We start from the raw sequence: 17,519 nt of genomic DNA on the forward strand, positions 1-17,519 counted from the left end.
AGCCGCACGCCAGCTGCTCCCCCACCCACAGGTGGGGGCCCTCGGGGAAGAGGAAGTGGGACAAAGGAAGGACCCTGGGGGACGGGTATCCAGGGACAGTGGACACGTGAGTGCCTGTGTCCAGAGCTGCTGTGTGGGCCTCATGGGAGCGGTCTGAGAGCCGCCCCGCGGGGCCAAGACTGGCGGGAGGCAGAGGGCAGGGGAGGGTGACCCGGTCATACAGCAATGGGCAGTCTGTGCCCACCGGCTGGCCCCAGAAACGCCCAGGAGCGCGTCCCAGGCGGACCCCAGGCAGCCAGGCTTGGGGTGTGTGCTCAGGCGCTGACCGTGACCTCAGGCGGCTCGCTCCTCTGTGGCCTTGGTCTCCCCGTCTGGGGTGCGGAGGGTTTGGATGAGGGCCTGGCCAGCCCGCATGGCAAGGCTGCGATAAGGCAGGGGGCAGAGAGGGGCCAAGGGGCCTGCTCCTGGGAACCCAGCACCTCCGGGCCGGAACTCTTGCCTCAGAGGCCTCTGCCCCCCGCGGCTGGGAGGGCCGCCGGGACGGGAGCTGGCTCGGGTCTCAGCCCGCCCTAGCCCGGGGTCGGCCACATGCTCCGTAAGTGGCCAGGAAGCCCAGGCCTCAGAAGTTCATCTTGGGGATGGGGGTGCTGACCCTGCCTGTGGTCAGTCCTCCGCCCCTCCAGCCCTGACCCCCCACCCCCCTGGGGGAGAGTGAGGGGCACTGGGGAAGCAGCAGGGGTGCCTTCAGAGGGGGCATAGCCGGGTCCCAGGAAGCCCACCGGTGAGCTGCTGGGAGGAAGCCCGGTGCTCAGAACTTGTGCTTCTTGTCAGTGAAGAAGATCCTCCGGAGCTTGTCAGGCTGCAAAGAGGGAGGACATACTGGAACCTGGAGACCCTGGACAGAGAGAGGCCCAGCATTGGTTGGAGGCTGGGGCCCACGTCCAGGAAAGGCCAGCTTGGAATATTGCTGGTTGTTCACGAGCTTCATGATGCCAGAAGTTCCACGTCCAGGACCCCCCCTCCCCCGTTCTGGATGAAGGACCTGCCTCTTCTGAGAAGGCTAAGGGGAGGAGGGGGTCTCCAAAGGGGTGGAGAAGCAAGCCCCAGCCCCTCCTTCCTTCACTGGAGGGCCCCAGGGTTCCCTAGCTCCCAGGGCTCTCTGGTGCAGCAGGGCCCTAGGCGGGTGGGGGTGCGCTGGTTCCTGGCGGCGTCGGACCAGAGAGGATGTGGGGCTTTGCAGCCAGGGCGTGTGGCTTCGGGGTTCCGAGAGGGCCTGCCTCCAGGCGGGGCCTCTGGTCCCAGGAGAGTCAGGACCTCAGTGGCTGCACCACACCGGGTAAACGCCCCGTCCCAGGATGTGCGGGAAGGCCTTTCAGCTGGGAACCTGGGTTTCACTGCCCAGACCTCGAGAGGGTCTGCATGTGCTGAGATCCGAGGACGTCCCCATGGAGAATTGGACCCTCCCTGCTCACTGGCTCAGGGTGCAGGCAGAATGTGCTGGGGCTGAGGGTACCTGGGCCCCGTGGGAGCCCCTGACCACCTCCCTCTGCCCTCCTGACCTCCACTTCCCCTGTCGTCCCTCCTATCAGAAACCCCCGGAAATGGCAGCTCTGTTCGGCCGTCTCTGGGCTGTTTCCTTAGCACGGGAGCATGTTTAGCATTGCCCTTTGGGCAGAATCTTAGAGATGAAGAAAGGGAGGTCCTGGTCAGTTGCTAAATGAGAATACGGGATGCTCAGTGAAATCTGAATTTCAGATAAATGAGGAGTAATCGCAGTATATGGGACATACTCTTGGGGAGAGTTGTTGCCAGGGAAACTGGGGGGTGGCTGAGCCATGACGAGGGCCAAGGCAAGTCCGGCCTGGAGCCAGGGCCCCTTGTCCACCTGTCACAGTGGCCAGGGCAGAGAAACCTGGTCTGCAGAGAAAGCCCCCAGAAGGGGCTTCTAGCCCCCACCCCTTACATCCAAGCTGAGCAACAACCCCTCCCACCACCTCCAAGCATAACGTTACTTCTGGAAAATTCTGGGCCCCTCAGGACAGCAGCAGTGACCTGGCCTGCTCATGCATGAGGGCCACTGATCCCTCCTACCGGCGGCCACCCCCGCCCACCATGGAGCCCACCTTGTGTGTCCGTCCAGTCTCCTTGCTCCTGGCTGCTGGGGTTTGTTCATAGGTGTTCCTGGGCTTGGGGATCTCTTGGGCCCCTGAGAGCCTCTCATAGCCGTAGTCTGTGGGTCCTGGTGGCTTGCTAGATGGAGGACTGGTCCCGGGACCCAAGGGCCTGGCTGGGCCCCCCCAGCGCACTGGGACCTGCGCGTAGGCACTGCCTTCTTGGTCTGGCACGTCCCTGGGCCCTGATGGGGGACCTGTTGTCTGCAGGAACTCAAAAGTGTCTGCAGAACTGCCCTGGGAGCAGGGCTGAGCCCTGTGGCTCAGCTTCGGAGACGCCTGGCTCCAGGGGGCAGCCGAGGATCCCAGGGCCTCAGAAGCAGGGGGCAGGAGGTGGCCCCAGGGCATGGGAGGCACCGTAGGACCCTGCTCGGGGCTCACCCCAGAGACGGCAGGCCCCGGGCCATCAGGCTTGTTCTGGCCTCCGGCCGAGAGTGTCCTCTCCGGCGCCTTGCCCGGGGAGCTGGGCTGGCTGCCAGATGGGGCTGGCCTGGGCCTGCCGGACACCTCTGCGCCCAGGCCCAGCCGTGCCTGGTTCACTTTCCTCAGGTCTGAGTAGATGCTGTTGCTGGAGCTTCCAAAGGACTCGTCCAGAAGGGAGGCGCTCCTCTCAGGGAGGGGAGGCACCCTGACGGGGACCTGGGGAGACAGAGGCAGAACCTCCAGAAGCCTCCCCCATCGCTCCTCAGGTAAACGCAGGCTCTCAGCACGCTGCAGTCCTGTCCTGGCTCCGTTTACCTCACTGTCACGTGTGAGGGTCCCTGCCAGGCCCCACGCTCCCCGACTCTAGTCTGCCCTTGGCATTCGAGGCCAGCGGGCACCACCCAAGCTCATCCTGTTCTGTCTTCCCTCCAGAGTGGTCCACTGGCCCCTCAGGGCCCCCCGAGCCCACCCGCTCACAGCCCCCCTTAAGAATAGGCCATCACCCCTGAGGCTGTCATTTTTGTATAATTCCCTAAATGTCTGCTGGGCACCAGCTGTGTACCAGACACCGTCCTGCGTGCCTAGGACTCGGTGGGCCGCAAGGCCAACTCTGGAAGTCTCCCTTCTAACCTGGGACCTGGGCAACAGACCAGTCTGCTACATGGTTTCGTGTGCCTACAGACCCACGATAGCATGTCACAAGATGGTGAATGGTCTGGTGGTGATCGGTACCATGAAGAGGAGCAAAGCAGGGCGACGGGACAGACAGAATGACAGGTGGGGAGGGGTCTTTCCTTTTGGTGGCCCTTCTGGAGAGATGACACGCAAGCAGAGAAAGGAGTACAAGCCGCTAGCTGGTAGGAAGAGCATTGCAGCAAAGACACAGCAAGTGCAAAGGCCCTGGGGTGGGAGCAAGGTTGGTGTGTTCTGGGAAGATGCCAGTGAGGCTGGAGAAGAGTGAGCAGAGGGGAGGTAGCAGGGCCCCTGGTGAGGCCCCCCGTGGACCCTGGGGAAGGCCTCAGGTTGTTTCTAAACATGAGGAGAGGCCTCGGGCCTGCTGTGATCTACTGTATAGGAGGAAAATCTCTCTGAGCCCCTCCCAGGAGGTGCTGTGGACGGAAAATATCAACTCACAGGCACCACCTCCCCCCCCCCAAAGTTTAGAGGAATTTCAGGTATTTCTTACCCAAGTCCTCATTCAAGCCCCAGAGGAACCGTAGGAATGGTAAACTGAGGCACACGGCTAGAAGGGCCCAGCGGGGTCTAGAGCATACCCAGCTGGCCAGACGCAGGCCCTGGGGTGGGTGAGCCCGCACCTTTCTGGGCCTGGTGCTCCCACCCCGCAGCCTGGTGCAGCCCTGACCCGAGGGGCCCAGAATGCTGCTCACCGTCTCCTCAGAGAAGCTGCAGGAACTCGCACCCAGACTCTTCTTGGTGTGGAGGAAGGGGACCTGCGGCTTTAGGCGGGGCCAGGGGCTGGCAGCCTTGTTTGGGGCCGCCATGGGGGATGCTGAGGCAGGTGGATTTTCCAGGCCCAGACTGGTGTGCTGGAGGCCCAGGGTGATGGCATCATACAGATCGTTGTCCTCCGGCTGGGGGCGGGGGGGTGGGTGCACAGTGGGTGTGTGGTCATGCACCCCACTCTGGCCTCCACAGCCTGCCAGTGACGGCCGGCCAGGGAGCGACACACGCCCCCCCAGGTCCCCGACCCCAGGGAAGGGCCGACACATGCTGCCTCAGTCTCCCCTCTTCAAATAGGGACCGTGACCCCGCACTGAGTGCCTGGATGGCAGTCGTGTGCCGGAGAGGCCTGGGCACCCTGCCCCACCCCCGCACACGGGAGAACAGGGGTACCTACCCGGGGGCAGGCAGTAGACAGGATCTCCCCAAAGGGCTCAAACTGCACCACCTGGTAATGGCGCACGAGGTCAGCCAGGGTGCCGTGGCTGCAGGTGTCTCCCGAGACCAGGTAGCGCCGGTCCTGCTGCTGGTTGATGACAAAGTGCCGACAGCGGTCACTGCCCCTACAACACAAGCCAGTGTGGCCGTGGGTGGTCCAGCTTGCCCGCCGGCGCAGCCCTGCTCGGGGTGTTCCTCTCTAACGGGGCCTGAAGCTCCCTAGCCCAGCCCTGCACAGCTCAGCCTTGCGCGGGGTCAGGAGCCCGGGAGTGGCTTTCAAGTCCCACCCGACCCCGTCCCAGGGAAGTCCCTAAGCCTGCCCCAGTGGGGCGAGGGAGGCACCCAGCGGGGCCGCCAAATTCGGAGGGGCACCACGAAACTCGGCAACGAAAATAACCAGCAGAGCAGTATTTTAGAAAATCAAAATCAATTACCCAAATGTCCCTGATGAACAAAATACCAAAATCTTAAACCAAAAGGAGGTCCAACCCTGCACTTACTCAGCGCCCCTCGGCCCACCCTAAACGCCTGGAGTTCCAGCCCCGCCCCCAGTCCGCGGGTAAACCCCTGCCCTCCCCGGGTCCTGTCCTTGACAGACGAACAACCTTTCTGCAGCGAAGCGCCGGCCCGAGTGTGCGTGCGGGCAGGGACGGAGTCCCGCAGAGGCGCCCTCCGGGGAGCCACCCCCCCAGGCAAAGCAGAGCGCGGTTCGGAGACTCCCGCCTGCCCCCGTGCGGCTGGGGACGTCACATAATGGAATCACAGTTCCGTGTCTGGCTTCCCTCAGCGCATCTTTGAGATTGATTCGTGTCCGCGCACAGTGAGCTCCCCGGCCCCGATGGGTAGAATTCCACTGAAGGAAGACATCCACGGTTCGCCCCCTCTGTTGCTGGACGTTTAGGTCGTTTCCAGATCTGGGCTGCCAGAAAAAAGGCTGCCAGTGGACATCCCACTACGCGTTTGCGGCGACCGGGCGTGCACATCTCTGTTGAGAATACACTAGGAGTAGCACTGGGGCTCAGGGTTCGCCTCTGTTTAGCTCGGTAGATTCTGGCGAATCGTTTTCTGAAATCGTTGTGAGGTAGGAGCCTTCCAGGTGTCCCCACATCCCCACCAACTTCTCGGTATATCCTCTGTTTCCCAACTCTCGCCACTTATTGCGGGTTGCATTTGTATTTCCCCAATTACTAATGCTGCTGAACGCCAAAATATTGTTGCCCTTTGGTCGGATCCTTTTATGAAGTGGCTGTTCGAGTCTTTGCCCTTTATTGATCGTGTTGTCTCTGTCTTAGTGATTTGCGGGAGCTCTTCGTATATTCTGGCAGGAGCCCTTTCTTAGATACATGTAATACAGAACGTCTCCCAAGACTCTGGTTTGTCCTTTTATTCACTCACTGGTATCTTTTGATTAACAAAAAGTCTTAATTTTAAAGAAATCCAGTGTATCCACCTTCTCTTTTATGGTTAGTAGGTTTGTGTCTTAAGAAATCTTCATCTTAACCATGAGAGACGATGGACTCTGAAAAACAAACTGAGGGTTCTAGAGGGCAGGGGGTGGGGGGATGGGTTAGCCTGGTGATGGGTATTAAAGAGGGCACGTTCTGCGTGGAGCACTGGGTGTTATGCACAAACAATGAATCATGGAACACTGCATCAAAAACTAATGATGTAATGATGTATGGTGATTAACATAACAATAAAAAATTTTTAAAAAAAGAAATCTTCGTCTTTCTCGAAGCCTTGAAAATTTTTCCTGTTTTCTTTTAGAAATGTCCTGCTTTGCTTTTCTCACTCGTGTCTATGATCCTTCTAGAATTAGTTCGTTTTTTCTGTATGATGTGAGGTGGGGGTCATTGTTTTCCATCTGGATATCCGATTGCTCCCACACCCCTTACTGGAAAGACCTGCCTTTCAGCACGGAACTGCTGTGAAGCAGGTGAGCACGTGTGTGGGGCTGTGTCTGGGCCCCATGGTGCTCCACGGGTCCATCTACCCACCATGTACCTCTGAGCAATTTTATAAGTTGGCATTCCACCTAAGACCATGTTTGGGAAAAAGGGCCCTCACACTAAAAAGACATTTGGAAGCTGCTGAGCTCACATATTTCAAAGTGCTTAGCAGAGTACCTGGCACATAGAATAACAACGACCATTTTAATAGTGACTGACGTTTATTTGGTCCTTACCATGTTCCAGCCACTGTGCCAAGCATTTTTCAATGTATAAAGCCATCCAACCCACTCAGCAATCCTACAACGTCGGTACTATGATGTTCCCAATCCTACAGATGAAGTCACAGAGGCACAGGGAAGCCCATGCTCAAGGCCAGGACTTGAACAGGGGTGGTCTGAGCAGGAGGTAACTTTGCATCTGATCTGAGTCCTCTGAGGTTTGCCTGGGAGCCCTGGCCTCACCCCCTGACGGGAAGGGGGCTTCTCCCTTCCTCCGCCTTCCCCAACCCAGCCTCCTCTCCAGCCCAGCCCTGACGTCACCACCTCGGCTTCATCCTGGCCGACCTCCCCCCGTCCTGTACCGTAGCCTCCCCATTTCACGGGTCCCCACGGGCCTCACACGTCCTGCCTCTGTCTTTAGGTCCTCCGTCCACAGCCTGCTTGAAGGACCCTGGCCAAACGGCCCTCCCCGGTCTACAGACATTGCCCCGCACTGCTGTGCGGGCACTGCCTCCCCAGGAACCTGCTGTCCCCAGCCTCTTGCAGCTCTCCCAGTGCCCCCAGCCCACCCCCTCTGAAGGCTGGGGCTGCGTCCCGTGGCCAGTGCTGCTCCGGAACCGTGCGCTGAGCATGTGATGGTTGGAGGTGGGGCGGGGGAGCCAGCGCCCAGGGAAAGCCAGGCCGTTCGGGCTGCGGGGGCGCCTGTCTCATCTGCGAGGTCGGCTACGGGGGCCTCACAGACGGCTTCCTCCCCTACCTGTAGGACAAGATGTAGCCGGTGGCCCGGTCGCTGAGGCGGATGAGGAAGGAGCCAGGAGCTTTGTCCCCAAGCAGCTGCTCCGTCTGCCTGGGCAGAAGACATGCAATTAGCGGGGGGCCTGTGCCCACGTGGCAGCAGGAGTGGGCCGACTCCGACCTGCCTCAGAGTCCCTGCGGGCCGCGCCCTTGGGGGCCAGGCCCAGCGCACGGATCTGCAGCCCTCCACAGGGGACTCTCTCAGACCCGCGGCTCCGACTGTGGTCTGTGTGCACTCAGTCCGGCAAACTCGGGACTCAGTCTTGGGCTGGGTCTGAGTCCTGAGGCTCCACATGCACAACCCTCCACTGCAGCTCACCGGCACGCACAATAGCCACTGACCCTGGGCACCCACTCTCCACCTGAACGTCTCTGTAATAAGAATGAATCCCTATAGCCAGAGATTTTTAGGTTTGGGGAGGTCCCTGCCTCAGGACCACCACTGTACAGTTGTGCAGGCTGTGCACTGCACAAGAGTTTCTACCGGGAGGAGGTGATGCTTTGTCTGGAGCCTGATCACAAGAGCAACTCCTAGGCTCTCATCTCCCCTACATGTCCCTTCCAGCCCAAGGCAGCTATGGATATTTCTGAACGGTGCCAAGTATTTTGGAGACATGGAGGAAAATCCCAGCTCTCTTCTGGTTTGGCACCACTAGCTCACCGAGCACTCACTGAGTGCCTGCTCCATGCAAGGTCAACGGCAGATTTTGCACAGCCCAGTACTACATGAAAGTGCGGAGCCCCTCCCTCAAAAAGTAAGGATTTCAAGACGGGGACAGCAGAGCCATAAACAGCGTGGCCAGTGCCAGTTGAAGGCCAGTGCCGAGCCGGGAGCGCCGGGCTGGATGTCCTGCTCCTTCGTCTCGTGCTCTGGCCGCTCGCAGGTCCAGCGCCATCCGAACGCCAGCCCCCACATCGCAGCCTCTATCGCTGGATAGTGCACGTCCAAGCCGGCCCAGGACGATCCCCACTCAAAGCAGCTCTCTCACCACCCCCATGAATAGTGTCCAGTTTGGACGACAGAGGAGATGGCCCTCCGGTCGTTCATCCGGTTCTTGGGTGGGTCCCAACGGACCTGCTCCTGCCCCCGTCTCTCTTCTAGACCTTTGCTCAGAGTGGGGGCCGGTGCACTCGCCCAGCCTGCCCACTGGCCACCAGAGAACGAGGCGCCCCTCAATCTGCTCCCTGCCTAGCCCAGGGAGGCAGCAGGGGCCAGTCTTCTGCCGGGGTCCCCAGACCATTCTCTCGGCCCCCAGGGCCCCCGTGGGGCACGTGGATGGGGCAGCCTTACTTGCGAGTAATGAATCCGTGAAACCAGGGGGGCAGGGCTCCGTCCTGCAGGATGAGGGGTGCCTGTGTCTCCATGAACCACGTCAGGGCCAACTCCCGCAGCTTGGCGAGGGCCTGGCTGTCCCCCGCCTCCTCGGGCCCCCTCCGCAGGCTGAGCGGCTGCAGGCTGCCCTCCATTCCGGCCAGCCCTAAATGGAAGCAGAGGGCAGACCACCCACACGCCTCTATATCTGCGTGCACCCGGCTCATTTGACTGAGTCCGTGCCCGCTCTCCCCGCCCCCCAACCGCCAAGCCCACAGAAGCCCTATTGTCACCTCTCCTTCCTGACTCTGGGGCGGACACCTTGTGTGGCTGGAGACACTGGAGGGAGCATCCTATTAGCAGCCAGGTTGGGGGGGTGCTGGATAGGGCAGGAGACCTCGGACTTCCAGGCCCCTTTCCCCTAACCCCCAGCCTCTGCCACGGCTAGAGACCAGGCCCTGGCTAAGGTCCTCAGCCCAGCTGCCATTAGCAAAGCAATGGGGTTAAATTCTATTTGTCCTCGTGGACGCCACTTGTATTTTGGTGAAGTTCTGTGCTGATTAATCTCCTTCCACTCCAGATGGATTGAGTGTCTACTGTGTGCTCTGTGCCCTGGGCTGTGGGAATCACGAACACAGACGATTGATAAGTCCATGTACAGAACATGGTGTCAAGGGGGAGGGAGAAGAGGGCGTGGCTCCCGTCACTTAGACAGGGGTGAGGTCAGGGGTTAGGGGTCGAGGGGGGGTCTGGCCCAGGAGGCCAGACTGGAGCAGGCAGGTGCCCGGGGAGAAGAGATGCTGCTCTCCTGCAGAGGGATGGGGTGGGTCTTTGTTAGACATTCGGGAGAACCACCCAGAATTCGGTGGAGCTAATAAAGACACGCACCGTATTCCTACAACACTAGTATTTTGAGAGCCCTATTCCAGTGATCTCCACCGGACCGCCGTGTATTTTATTGTGGGCAATTCCGAGAAGTCCGTGGGCATCACCAGACCCCAGAGGGGGAGCTGGGGAAGCTGGGATCCGATGCAGAGTCGGTCTGCTGCCAAACTGAGGTCCTACACATATTCAAATGCAAAGAAATGTGTTTTTATGATTTTCCATGAGGCATTCTCTCCCTACCTCCCTTTTAGGCACTACTCTCCCTGGGCAGAACCTGGTCATTTGCATAGGAAGACAAAGGCGTTTTGTGCTAGAGGGCCAGGCTGAGGATCCCCGGTGGGGCAAACAGCCCGGAGTCTGTGTCTGAGCTCAGAGAACGGGTGGGCAAGGCCCAGGGTCTCCTATGGGTGGGTGGTCCCCAACGGCGCCGCCCACCCCGCTGCTCAGTCCCCACCGTGGTCATCTGGGGGGACACTGGTGTGGCCGTGCCCCTTCAATTCCCCTCCCCCGGGCGCCCTGGCCCCCGTTGGCTGGCTCTGCGGTAGGTCCTAAACCTCACCATCTCTCAGTGCCCTCGTCTATACAAACGGAGGGGAGAAACCGCCCTGGCAGGGTTTGGGGCATCAGAAGCCCATGCAGGTGGTTGGGCGGCTGCAAGAAACCTCAGCCCCCACTCCAGGTCCCCAGCGGCTGGGGAGTCTTCCAAAGCCAAGTGCGTCTGTCGGATCGACACCTCCTCGTGCTGGGTTCTCCTCCCAAAGTCATGCTCCTCCTGTGACCCACTCCGGGCGGCGGGCCATTCCACAGGGGGTCCCGCCTGAGGGCGCCCAGTCTGGCTTGCCCTCCTAGAGGCCACCCCCGAGGTCTGTCCAGCCGCCCTGCCCGGGGACCTGGCCCCAGCCCCCCGCGCCTCCTTTCCTGAACCCATGCGGTGGCAGCGGGAGGCCAACATGGCCTCTTCAGCGAATTCTAGTGCTTGTCGTTGTTTGTGGACATGATGTTTTCACACCCTTGGTCGTTCTGTTATGGGCGTGGGTTTGCTCCCTGGAGAACGAGCAAGCCGACTTCTTTTCTCTCAAGTCGTCTGCTTCAATCTCTACTCGGTCCTGTGCCTAGGACAGGGCTTGGTACCATTAGAGGCTCAACAGGCACATTTAATTTAACTTAAATTATTTACTTATTTAGGTAATTATTCCAAGGGCGGAATACTATACTGTACTTGTACAGTGTTTCGCTTTATAAAACAATCCATCCTGGAGCTCTGCCCGTAGGAGGACGCCCAGGGCGCCGTGCGGGCCGTGGCAAAGGTACATTCCCGCCGTGGCTGCACCATTGACTTTGTGACCAGCCCCCCGCGGGAGGTCACCTGAGTCGTTCCTAATGGTCCCCTATTTCCAACAACGTGGAAATACGCACTCGACCATGCACAAGCGTGAGAACACCCACAGTGGTCCCCCAAGTGGGACCCCTGCACTCAAAGGGTGCTTGCATCTGTGGTTTTGATAGATGTTGCCAAATTGCCTTCTTTCGGGGTTGTATCCATTTGCGCTCAGTAAATATTGGAGGAGTAGTTAGATGGATGGGCAATATTTTCAAGCTCAGTCATTTTGGGGCCTCCCGTTTGCACGAAAAACCAGGGGAGGGGCTGACACTGGTCAGGAGAGGTCACCAGTTTCACTATGATTGTCTCGGCCCCTCAGTGCTGCTGAGCAAGTTTGTTTCTGCATAGCTGCTGGGGTGGAGGGGGGCTCCCGGGAGATGCCCTCAGGGCCCCCACCCCCCCACCCCATGCACACAGGTCTGTTGTAGCCACAGGACAATGGCCAGGTCCTGGGAACTCGATGAGGGCCTGTAAAAATGGGTTGGACCCGAGCAAGGAAACACCCCCCAACTCACATGAGTGTTGGCTCCAAAATCCAAAAAGAGAAAACTATAAAATCACTATGAAAGAGTGCGTACGCAAATGTCTATACAATGGAATATTGCATCAACTTTACTGAGCATTCATAAAAGATTCATCACATCTGAAAACGGTTTGGAGGTCAGATGGTTCCCCACCCCCAGGACCCCCGAGGGTCGCAGGAAAACTGCCAAGAAATTATCACCAACCGCCAATTAAATGAATTCTCAAAGCCAAATCATTCCAAAGCAAAATCATAAAAATAATATTTTCCCAAAAGTTCAAAGCAAAAAAGTGTATATATATGCACACATTTTTTAATAATGTAAAATGGGACTGTCATTTCAGAATTATATATATTCGATATGAAGTGAAATGGGGTCTCCAAAGAGTGTCTTGGACCTGTCATGGTCTTAAAAACACCGCCAGCCCCACCTGCGCCACGGAGCACCCGTGCGTGGGGCCTGTGGGCTCCTGAGCACCGCGGAGGAAAGGGAAACCACCTATCAGACCAGCGGGCCTCCCCGTCCGCCACCTCTCAGTCTTAGTGTCAAGAAGTGAACTTCTCCATAGATTATCTGGCCTCAGCAGTGACTAGTTCTGAATCCAGGCAAAAGTGAAAACCCGCAGCGTTGCAGGCCATATGCTCGTGAGGCCCGAAGGACGGGCAGCCATGGAGAGGTCAGTTTCCGGCGCACTGGAAAGATCCGGGTCAAAGACTGTATGTTAAGAACCCTGTTCTACAGCTTCTCGGAGGCCAGATGGCTGCCCCGGGCCTGGCACACCCGACCGCCTGCACGGAGGCCCCAGGGTGCCCTCCACCCCCCACAGCTAGGAGCATGGAGCCGACCACGGCAGGTCCGCGATGATGCACCGGGCACTTCAAATACACCCCATTTCCTTTCATCCTTGTCCCAGGTACAGTGGTGTGACTGCGCCCGTTTGTCCCCACCGCAGAGAAGGGAACCAGACTCAGGACTGGAAAAGGCCCGGCCCGCCTCAGACCACGCAAATTCTGTACCTAGCTTCCAAACGCACCGAATCAAACTTAGTAGCTATTTAGCCATATATTCAAACTTCAAAATACAAAAGAAACTCCAAAACAGACTCCATATGGGGCCAGGGCTGGGTGCCAGGCAGTTGAGGCCTGCACAGGAGTTCGGGGGAGCCCCAGGGCCCAGGGAGCGGGTGAGGCCTGGGCCCCGGGGCAGCTGCAGAGGCCCTGGGTCCTTCCCGTTCCCCGTGCTGTTTCTCAGCCGGGCACTGTGCCCAGTACAGCAGCCCACCTGCCTTGAGGGCTCCCCTCTCCGGGCCCCCTGCCCTCAGGTTCCTGCCCCTGGGCAGCTCCCCTGTGAGGCCCGTCTGGGAGCTGGGGGTGTTTCAACCGCGTGGAGAGGGGCTGCGCTAATGGCAGAGTTGGGGCAGCATCCTGGCTGGGTGAGGGGGTCTCAAAAGGAGCAAAGGAGGGGAGCAAAGGAGTTCTCTTGCTGAGTGTCCTCACATCCTGACCCCTCCTTCGGGGGGTCTTCCCCCCCTCCAGCTCTGCTCCCCTCATTGCTCGGCCTGCATCAGCACCTCTTAGGCTCCTTTTGAGGCAGGTGGGCTGGTGTACTGGGCCCAGTGTCCGGCTGCCTGCCCCGGGGCCCAGGCCTCACCCGCTCCCTGGGCCCTGGGGCTCCCCCAAACTCCTGTGCAGGCCTCACCTGCCTGGCACCCAGCCCTGCCCATCCTCTGTCCTCCATTAGTTCCCTGGGGCAGCCTCTGCCTGTCCAAACCCTGGAGCCCTGGACCCCGGGGCTGGGAGGTCACCTCAAGTGACCTCCCTCTAGGAAAGGCAACCACAAGGTGTGGAGATTTGCCTGCACATTTGGTAGGGAAATGAGGCTTTCTGGAAGCCAGTCTGCAAATCCAGGCCGTGAGGGCCTGTGGGGGTGGGGGTGGGGTGGGGTGCTCCTGTCTCTGCAGCTTCCTCGCCCGCCCAGGCCGCTTCCTGCAGCGGGGGGCAGGCCTAGGCCCTCCTGAGACTCAGCGGCACAGAGCCCAGAGTCACACAGCCCCTCTCTTCCTTTGGCCCCCTCCCACGACCCTGTCAGGGCAGGAGGCGAGGTGCAGGGCTGTGTGGACATGCGCGTCGAGGGCCCTCCCCTGCAGCTGGTGGTGGGGCCTCCCCGTGGGGCGGCTCACTGGGCATCGCAGCCTCGGCTCTGACGTCAGCCTGGCTCCCCATTCCCTCTCCGGCACCGCACCCTGAACTCCAACCCCCTTCCGTCCAGGCCAACTTCCTCCTCACGTGCTCTGGGGTTAGCAAGGCCCTCCCAAGATCCCCGTGTCCCTGACCTCCGGATCCTGTGCTCTCTGCCTCACGCACAGGAGGGCTCCATCGTGCCATCTGGCCAGGGGGCGGGGGGGCAGGCTGTGGTTAGGGCCGCCTCCCAGCAGGACCCAGGGAAGACACAGACGTGTGACCCCCCCCAGGGGGAATGCTTGCACTGACCATAGAGCCCAGGATGGAAGAGAGTCCCGAAGGGAGGGATCGGTTGCCTGTAATGCTTGAAAGACTGAAGAGGCTGGAAAGAGGAGTCTCCACTGACCCCAGGAGCTGCAGGAAGAAGGCCCACAGGCCTTACAGCTGGGCCTCACCTGGCCGCCCATCCCCTTGCCGTACAGGCGGGAAACGGCAGCCCAGAGAGGGCACAGACGTGTGAGGACACGCGGCACAGCAGGTGGTGAGGTGCCTCCTCTCTGGAGTCCCCGCTCGACTGCGGGGTCCTCCTTCGTCAGGATGGCGACCCGGCGAGCTCGTCCCCCTGGGGTCTGAGACGGGTAGAGGCTGTGCGTGGCCGGGCCTCTCACCCCATCCCTCTTGGGGGAAACTGGCCCAGGATGAGTCACTGGCTCTGTGTCCCTGGGGCTTGCCCGGAGGCTGGCCACGTGGGGAGCAAGCTCACTGCCCAAATTTCCCCTTTCGGGTAAACAGTAGCCACTTCCTCCCGGGTTGGCCACTTCCTTCTGGTCACTGGGCTCCAAGAGGCTAGAGGGGGCAGACCCTGTAGCCCCAAGCAGGCCTGTCCTAGACACGGGGGGCGGTGGTACACAGGCTGCGTAAAACTGGCCCCTGACCACGGGACGCGGACATTCAGCTCGGAGACTCGGGGACCAGCAGGGTGTCCATGAGCCATGGAGGAAGGGCCACGAGAGAGGACGCAGGAGCCAGCAGAGTTCCGGTGTAGGAAGGCCCTGAGCTGGGGGTCTGGCTGGAAAGGAACTGAAGCTGCATTTGTTCAGCATTTTACATAATCGACTAAACTTGTCCAACGGAGGGTGGGGGAGGGGCGGCATGGGACGAGATAAAGCGCCATCCTGTAGCCCCTTGAGGGCATGGCCCTCGGGACCCAGGCATGACACAATGCAGGGTTTGTTCCTGGAAAGCCAGCGGCCTGGACTGGCCTTGAGGGAGTGGGCAGGGCTGGGGGCCTGGGAGAGGTCTGGGGGGTCGGGACGGGGGCGGGGTCTGTCCTGGAGGCTCAGGCCCCTTCTACTTGGCGGGGCTGGGGGACAGGGACTTGGATGACAGGTTGTGGCCACTTTGTCCGGCTCACTGGGGTCTCAGGGCCTGCGGCTGAGCAGCCTCCTCAGAGGGCCACATTCTGGGCCTGGCCAGGGCAGTCTGTTCCTTAGCTTCTGTAGGCCCAGCGCCCTGGCTCTGCCAGCTCTCAAGGGGCCGACGAGGTGTCTGTAAGACAGATATACTCGGGCTCCAAAGCCTGAGAAAAAGCAAAATCTACATTAATACGCATTTAATGAGATGTCAAGTGTAACATTATGTCAATGTCATAGTAATCATAAAAACGTCACTCCTTTTCGGGGCGCCCGCCTGGCTCAGTCAGCAGAGCGTGCGACTCTTGACCTTGGGGTCGTGAGTTTGAGCCCCACGTTGGGCGTACAGGTCACTTAAAAATAAATAAACTTTAAAAAGAAATGTCAGTCCCTTTGAAAACAATGCGTAGGCTGGGTTTCTCTCACTCGGCCAGGGTGCCCACACAGACATGATGATTGCCAAGAAACTGTCGGCCAAACAAATTAAAATGAATTCCTCACAGTCAGATAATATCAGGATCATAATTCTAGAAATGCCTTCAAACATTTTTAGAGCAATGTTTACCGTAGGATTTGGGGCATTTTAACGTGTTGGATAGGATGTGGGGTGTGGCCCCGGCCCAAGGAAGACGGTGGCAGAGGCAGCCTCCTCCTCTGCCAGGGGTGGCGGGGGACAGAGAGCCAGCTCCGGTGCAGGAGGGTCAGGCTGCGGCCCCAGCTTGTCTGTCGAGAAGCACAGACATCAGCCACGGAGGGACAGGGACGGTAGTGGTCCTTTGTCCAGTCCCGTCTGCCCAGGCTGGGGGCTCAGGCCTGTGCCTTCCTGACACTTAGCAGATCTCGGTCTCTGCAAGGTGGACCCGGGCTCAGTTCTGTCCTCTGGGACCACAGGCCTCAGCCACCCCCACTTTTGAACAACTGGCTGACAGAGCTGAGGACAGTGGGCTGTCCCCTGCTCCTCCCTGGCCTCCTGTGCGCATCTGGCACAGAGCTTTGGCTACACGTATCCAGTGCTCCCAGCTGTTCCCCTTTCCACGGGATTTCCCGGTCATATCCCACCCTGGCTGCCTCACCCTGCAAGCCCATTAGTCACTGCCCCTGTCACCCACAGGGCGAGGCCCAAATCGACCTCAGTTCCCTCTCTCCTGCAGGAGAGAGACCCACCCCACTCCTGCAGGCGCTCTCAGGCCTCCCCTGGGTGGGGGCTGGTCCACCGCTGGATCGCCCCTCTCAGAAGCTGCCGGCTGAGGAGGGTAACTGTGTTAACTGTACGGGACTGGTAAGGACCGAGTGCCGCCGAGCACGTTCATGAGCACTGCTCCTGGAAGCCTCACGAGAACAATGGCATGAGTGGTATGATCCCCATTCCACGGATGAAGAGGCTGAGGCTCAGAGAGGTCAAATAACCTGCCCAAGGTCACAGCTGTGGTGCGTGGCAGAGCTCGGAGACAAATCCCATCCACCTGGCTCCAGAGCCCACCCTCCACACCGCGTGTTTGGTGCTCAAAGAGCACCAGGACACGAAGGTGGGGGCACCCTCGCGTGGCCACCGGAGGGACGGCTGATGGCCACGGGGAGGGGGTGTCCGAGGGGCAGCAGAGGCAGGGCCCGTGTGTGGCTGGCTGGCTGGGCGGGTGGGAGCTCACTCTTCCTGCGTGTCTGAAGTTGGCAGACTCCTGTGGTGCCCTGTCCCTCCCAGAAAGCTAAGCTTTCCCGCTTTCACGAGTCTGTGTAAGAACAGGCAGAAGGACGGCGGGGGCTATCTGCTTTGATTTGGACCTTGCAGAAACAGAGCTAGAACCTTCTTTCCTTCCGTGCATGTGTAGTCGACACGTGGTGTCACATCAATTCCAGGTGTCTGACGCAGCGGTCGGCAGGGTCGCTGCCCAGCAGGTCCCGCTCCCCCCGCTGCACCTGCTTCGCGGGCCTCTGCAGGCCCCGACCTCCCGTCGCCCCACCTGCCCTCTGCTAAGGTCCACTTTCTCCTCACATTGAAGACCTCCACGCACAGGTGAAATCGTGCGGTCTGCGTCTTCCTCCGGCGTATTTTGCTCAGCACCCTGGCCTTGGGCCCACGTGGTTGCGGCTGGCTCGGTCCCGTCCTTCCTCGCGCTTCCTCTTTCGGGCGACGGCCAGTTTCGCAAGGTCGTGGCCGCTGCTGGGCCGCCCGCCGTCTGTGGCGGGTTCCTCGCGTCCCTCCCGGAAGGGCGTCCCGGACAGGTACTGCGGGCCTTGGGATGCAGGTGCGCCGAGCGCGAGCTTCCCGCCCGCTCCGGCCGTGTGACCGCGGGACTACAAGTCCCAGGCTGCCTTGCGCGCCCGCGGGCCGTGCGCAGCAGCGGGACGAGGCGGGGCGGGGCGGGGCGC

The 17,519-nt window shown here is 60.0% G+C and overlaps 1 protein-coding gene across 2 annotated transcripts; it reads right to left on the minus strand.

The window, feature by feature from the left end:
• Positions 1-615: 615 nt before the first annotated feature.
• Positions 616-8,925, minus strand: SH2D7 (SH2 domain containing 7). Of its 2 annotated transcripts, XM_073882133.1 has the most exons (6): positions 8,750-8,925; positions 7,421-7,510; positions 4,453-4,618; positions 3,983-4,186; positions 2,124-2,810; positions 616-895 (listed from the first exon to the last, which is right to left on the minus strand). In XM_073882133.1, exons 1-6 carry the CDS (start codon positions 8,923-8,925, stop codon positions 809-811), a joined length of 1,410 nt encoding a protein of 469 aa, XP_073738234.1. In that variant the 3' UTR covers positions 616-808. The 2 variants fall into 2 exon arrangements, with proteins under 2 accessions (XP_073738234.1, XP_073738235.1); XM_073882134.1 differs by lacking the exon at positions 616-895 and having other exon boundaries at positions 2,088-2,810.
• Positions 8,926-17,519: the final 8,594 nt, after the last annotated feature.

This window comes from Callorhinus ursinus, unplaced genomic scaffold (assembly GCF_003265705.2).
Source record: "Callorhinus ursinus isolate GAN/ISIS: 27379988/994484 unplaced genomic scaffold, GSC_fseal_2.0 scaffold45, whole genome shotgun sequence".
Classification (NCBI taxonomy): domain Eukaryota; kingdom Metazoa; phylum Chordata; class Mammalia; order Carnivora; family Otariidae; genus Callorhinus; species Callorhinus ursinus.

Excerpts from the sequence above, each read along its gene's own strand:
- SH2D7 (XM_073882133.1), bottom strand. The coding sequence starts at position 8,925 with ATGGAGGGCAGCCTGCAGCCGCTCAGCCTGCGGAGGGGGCCCGAGGAG. Across the intron at positions 4,619-7,420 it reads GGCTACATCTTGTCCTACAG|GGGCAGTGACCGCTGTCGGC; the intron begins GTAGGGGAGGAA and ends CTTGTGTTGTAG. Across the intron at positions 2,811-3,982 it reads GCAGCTTCTCTGAGGAGACG|GTCCCCGTCAGGGTGCCTCC; the intron begins GTGAGCAGCATT and ends CTGTCTCCCCAG.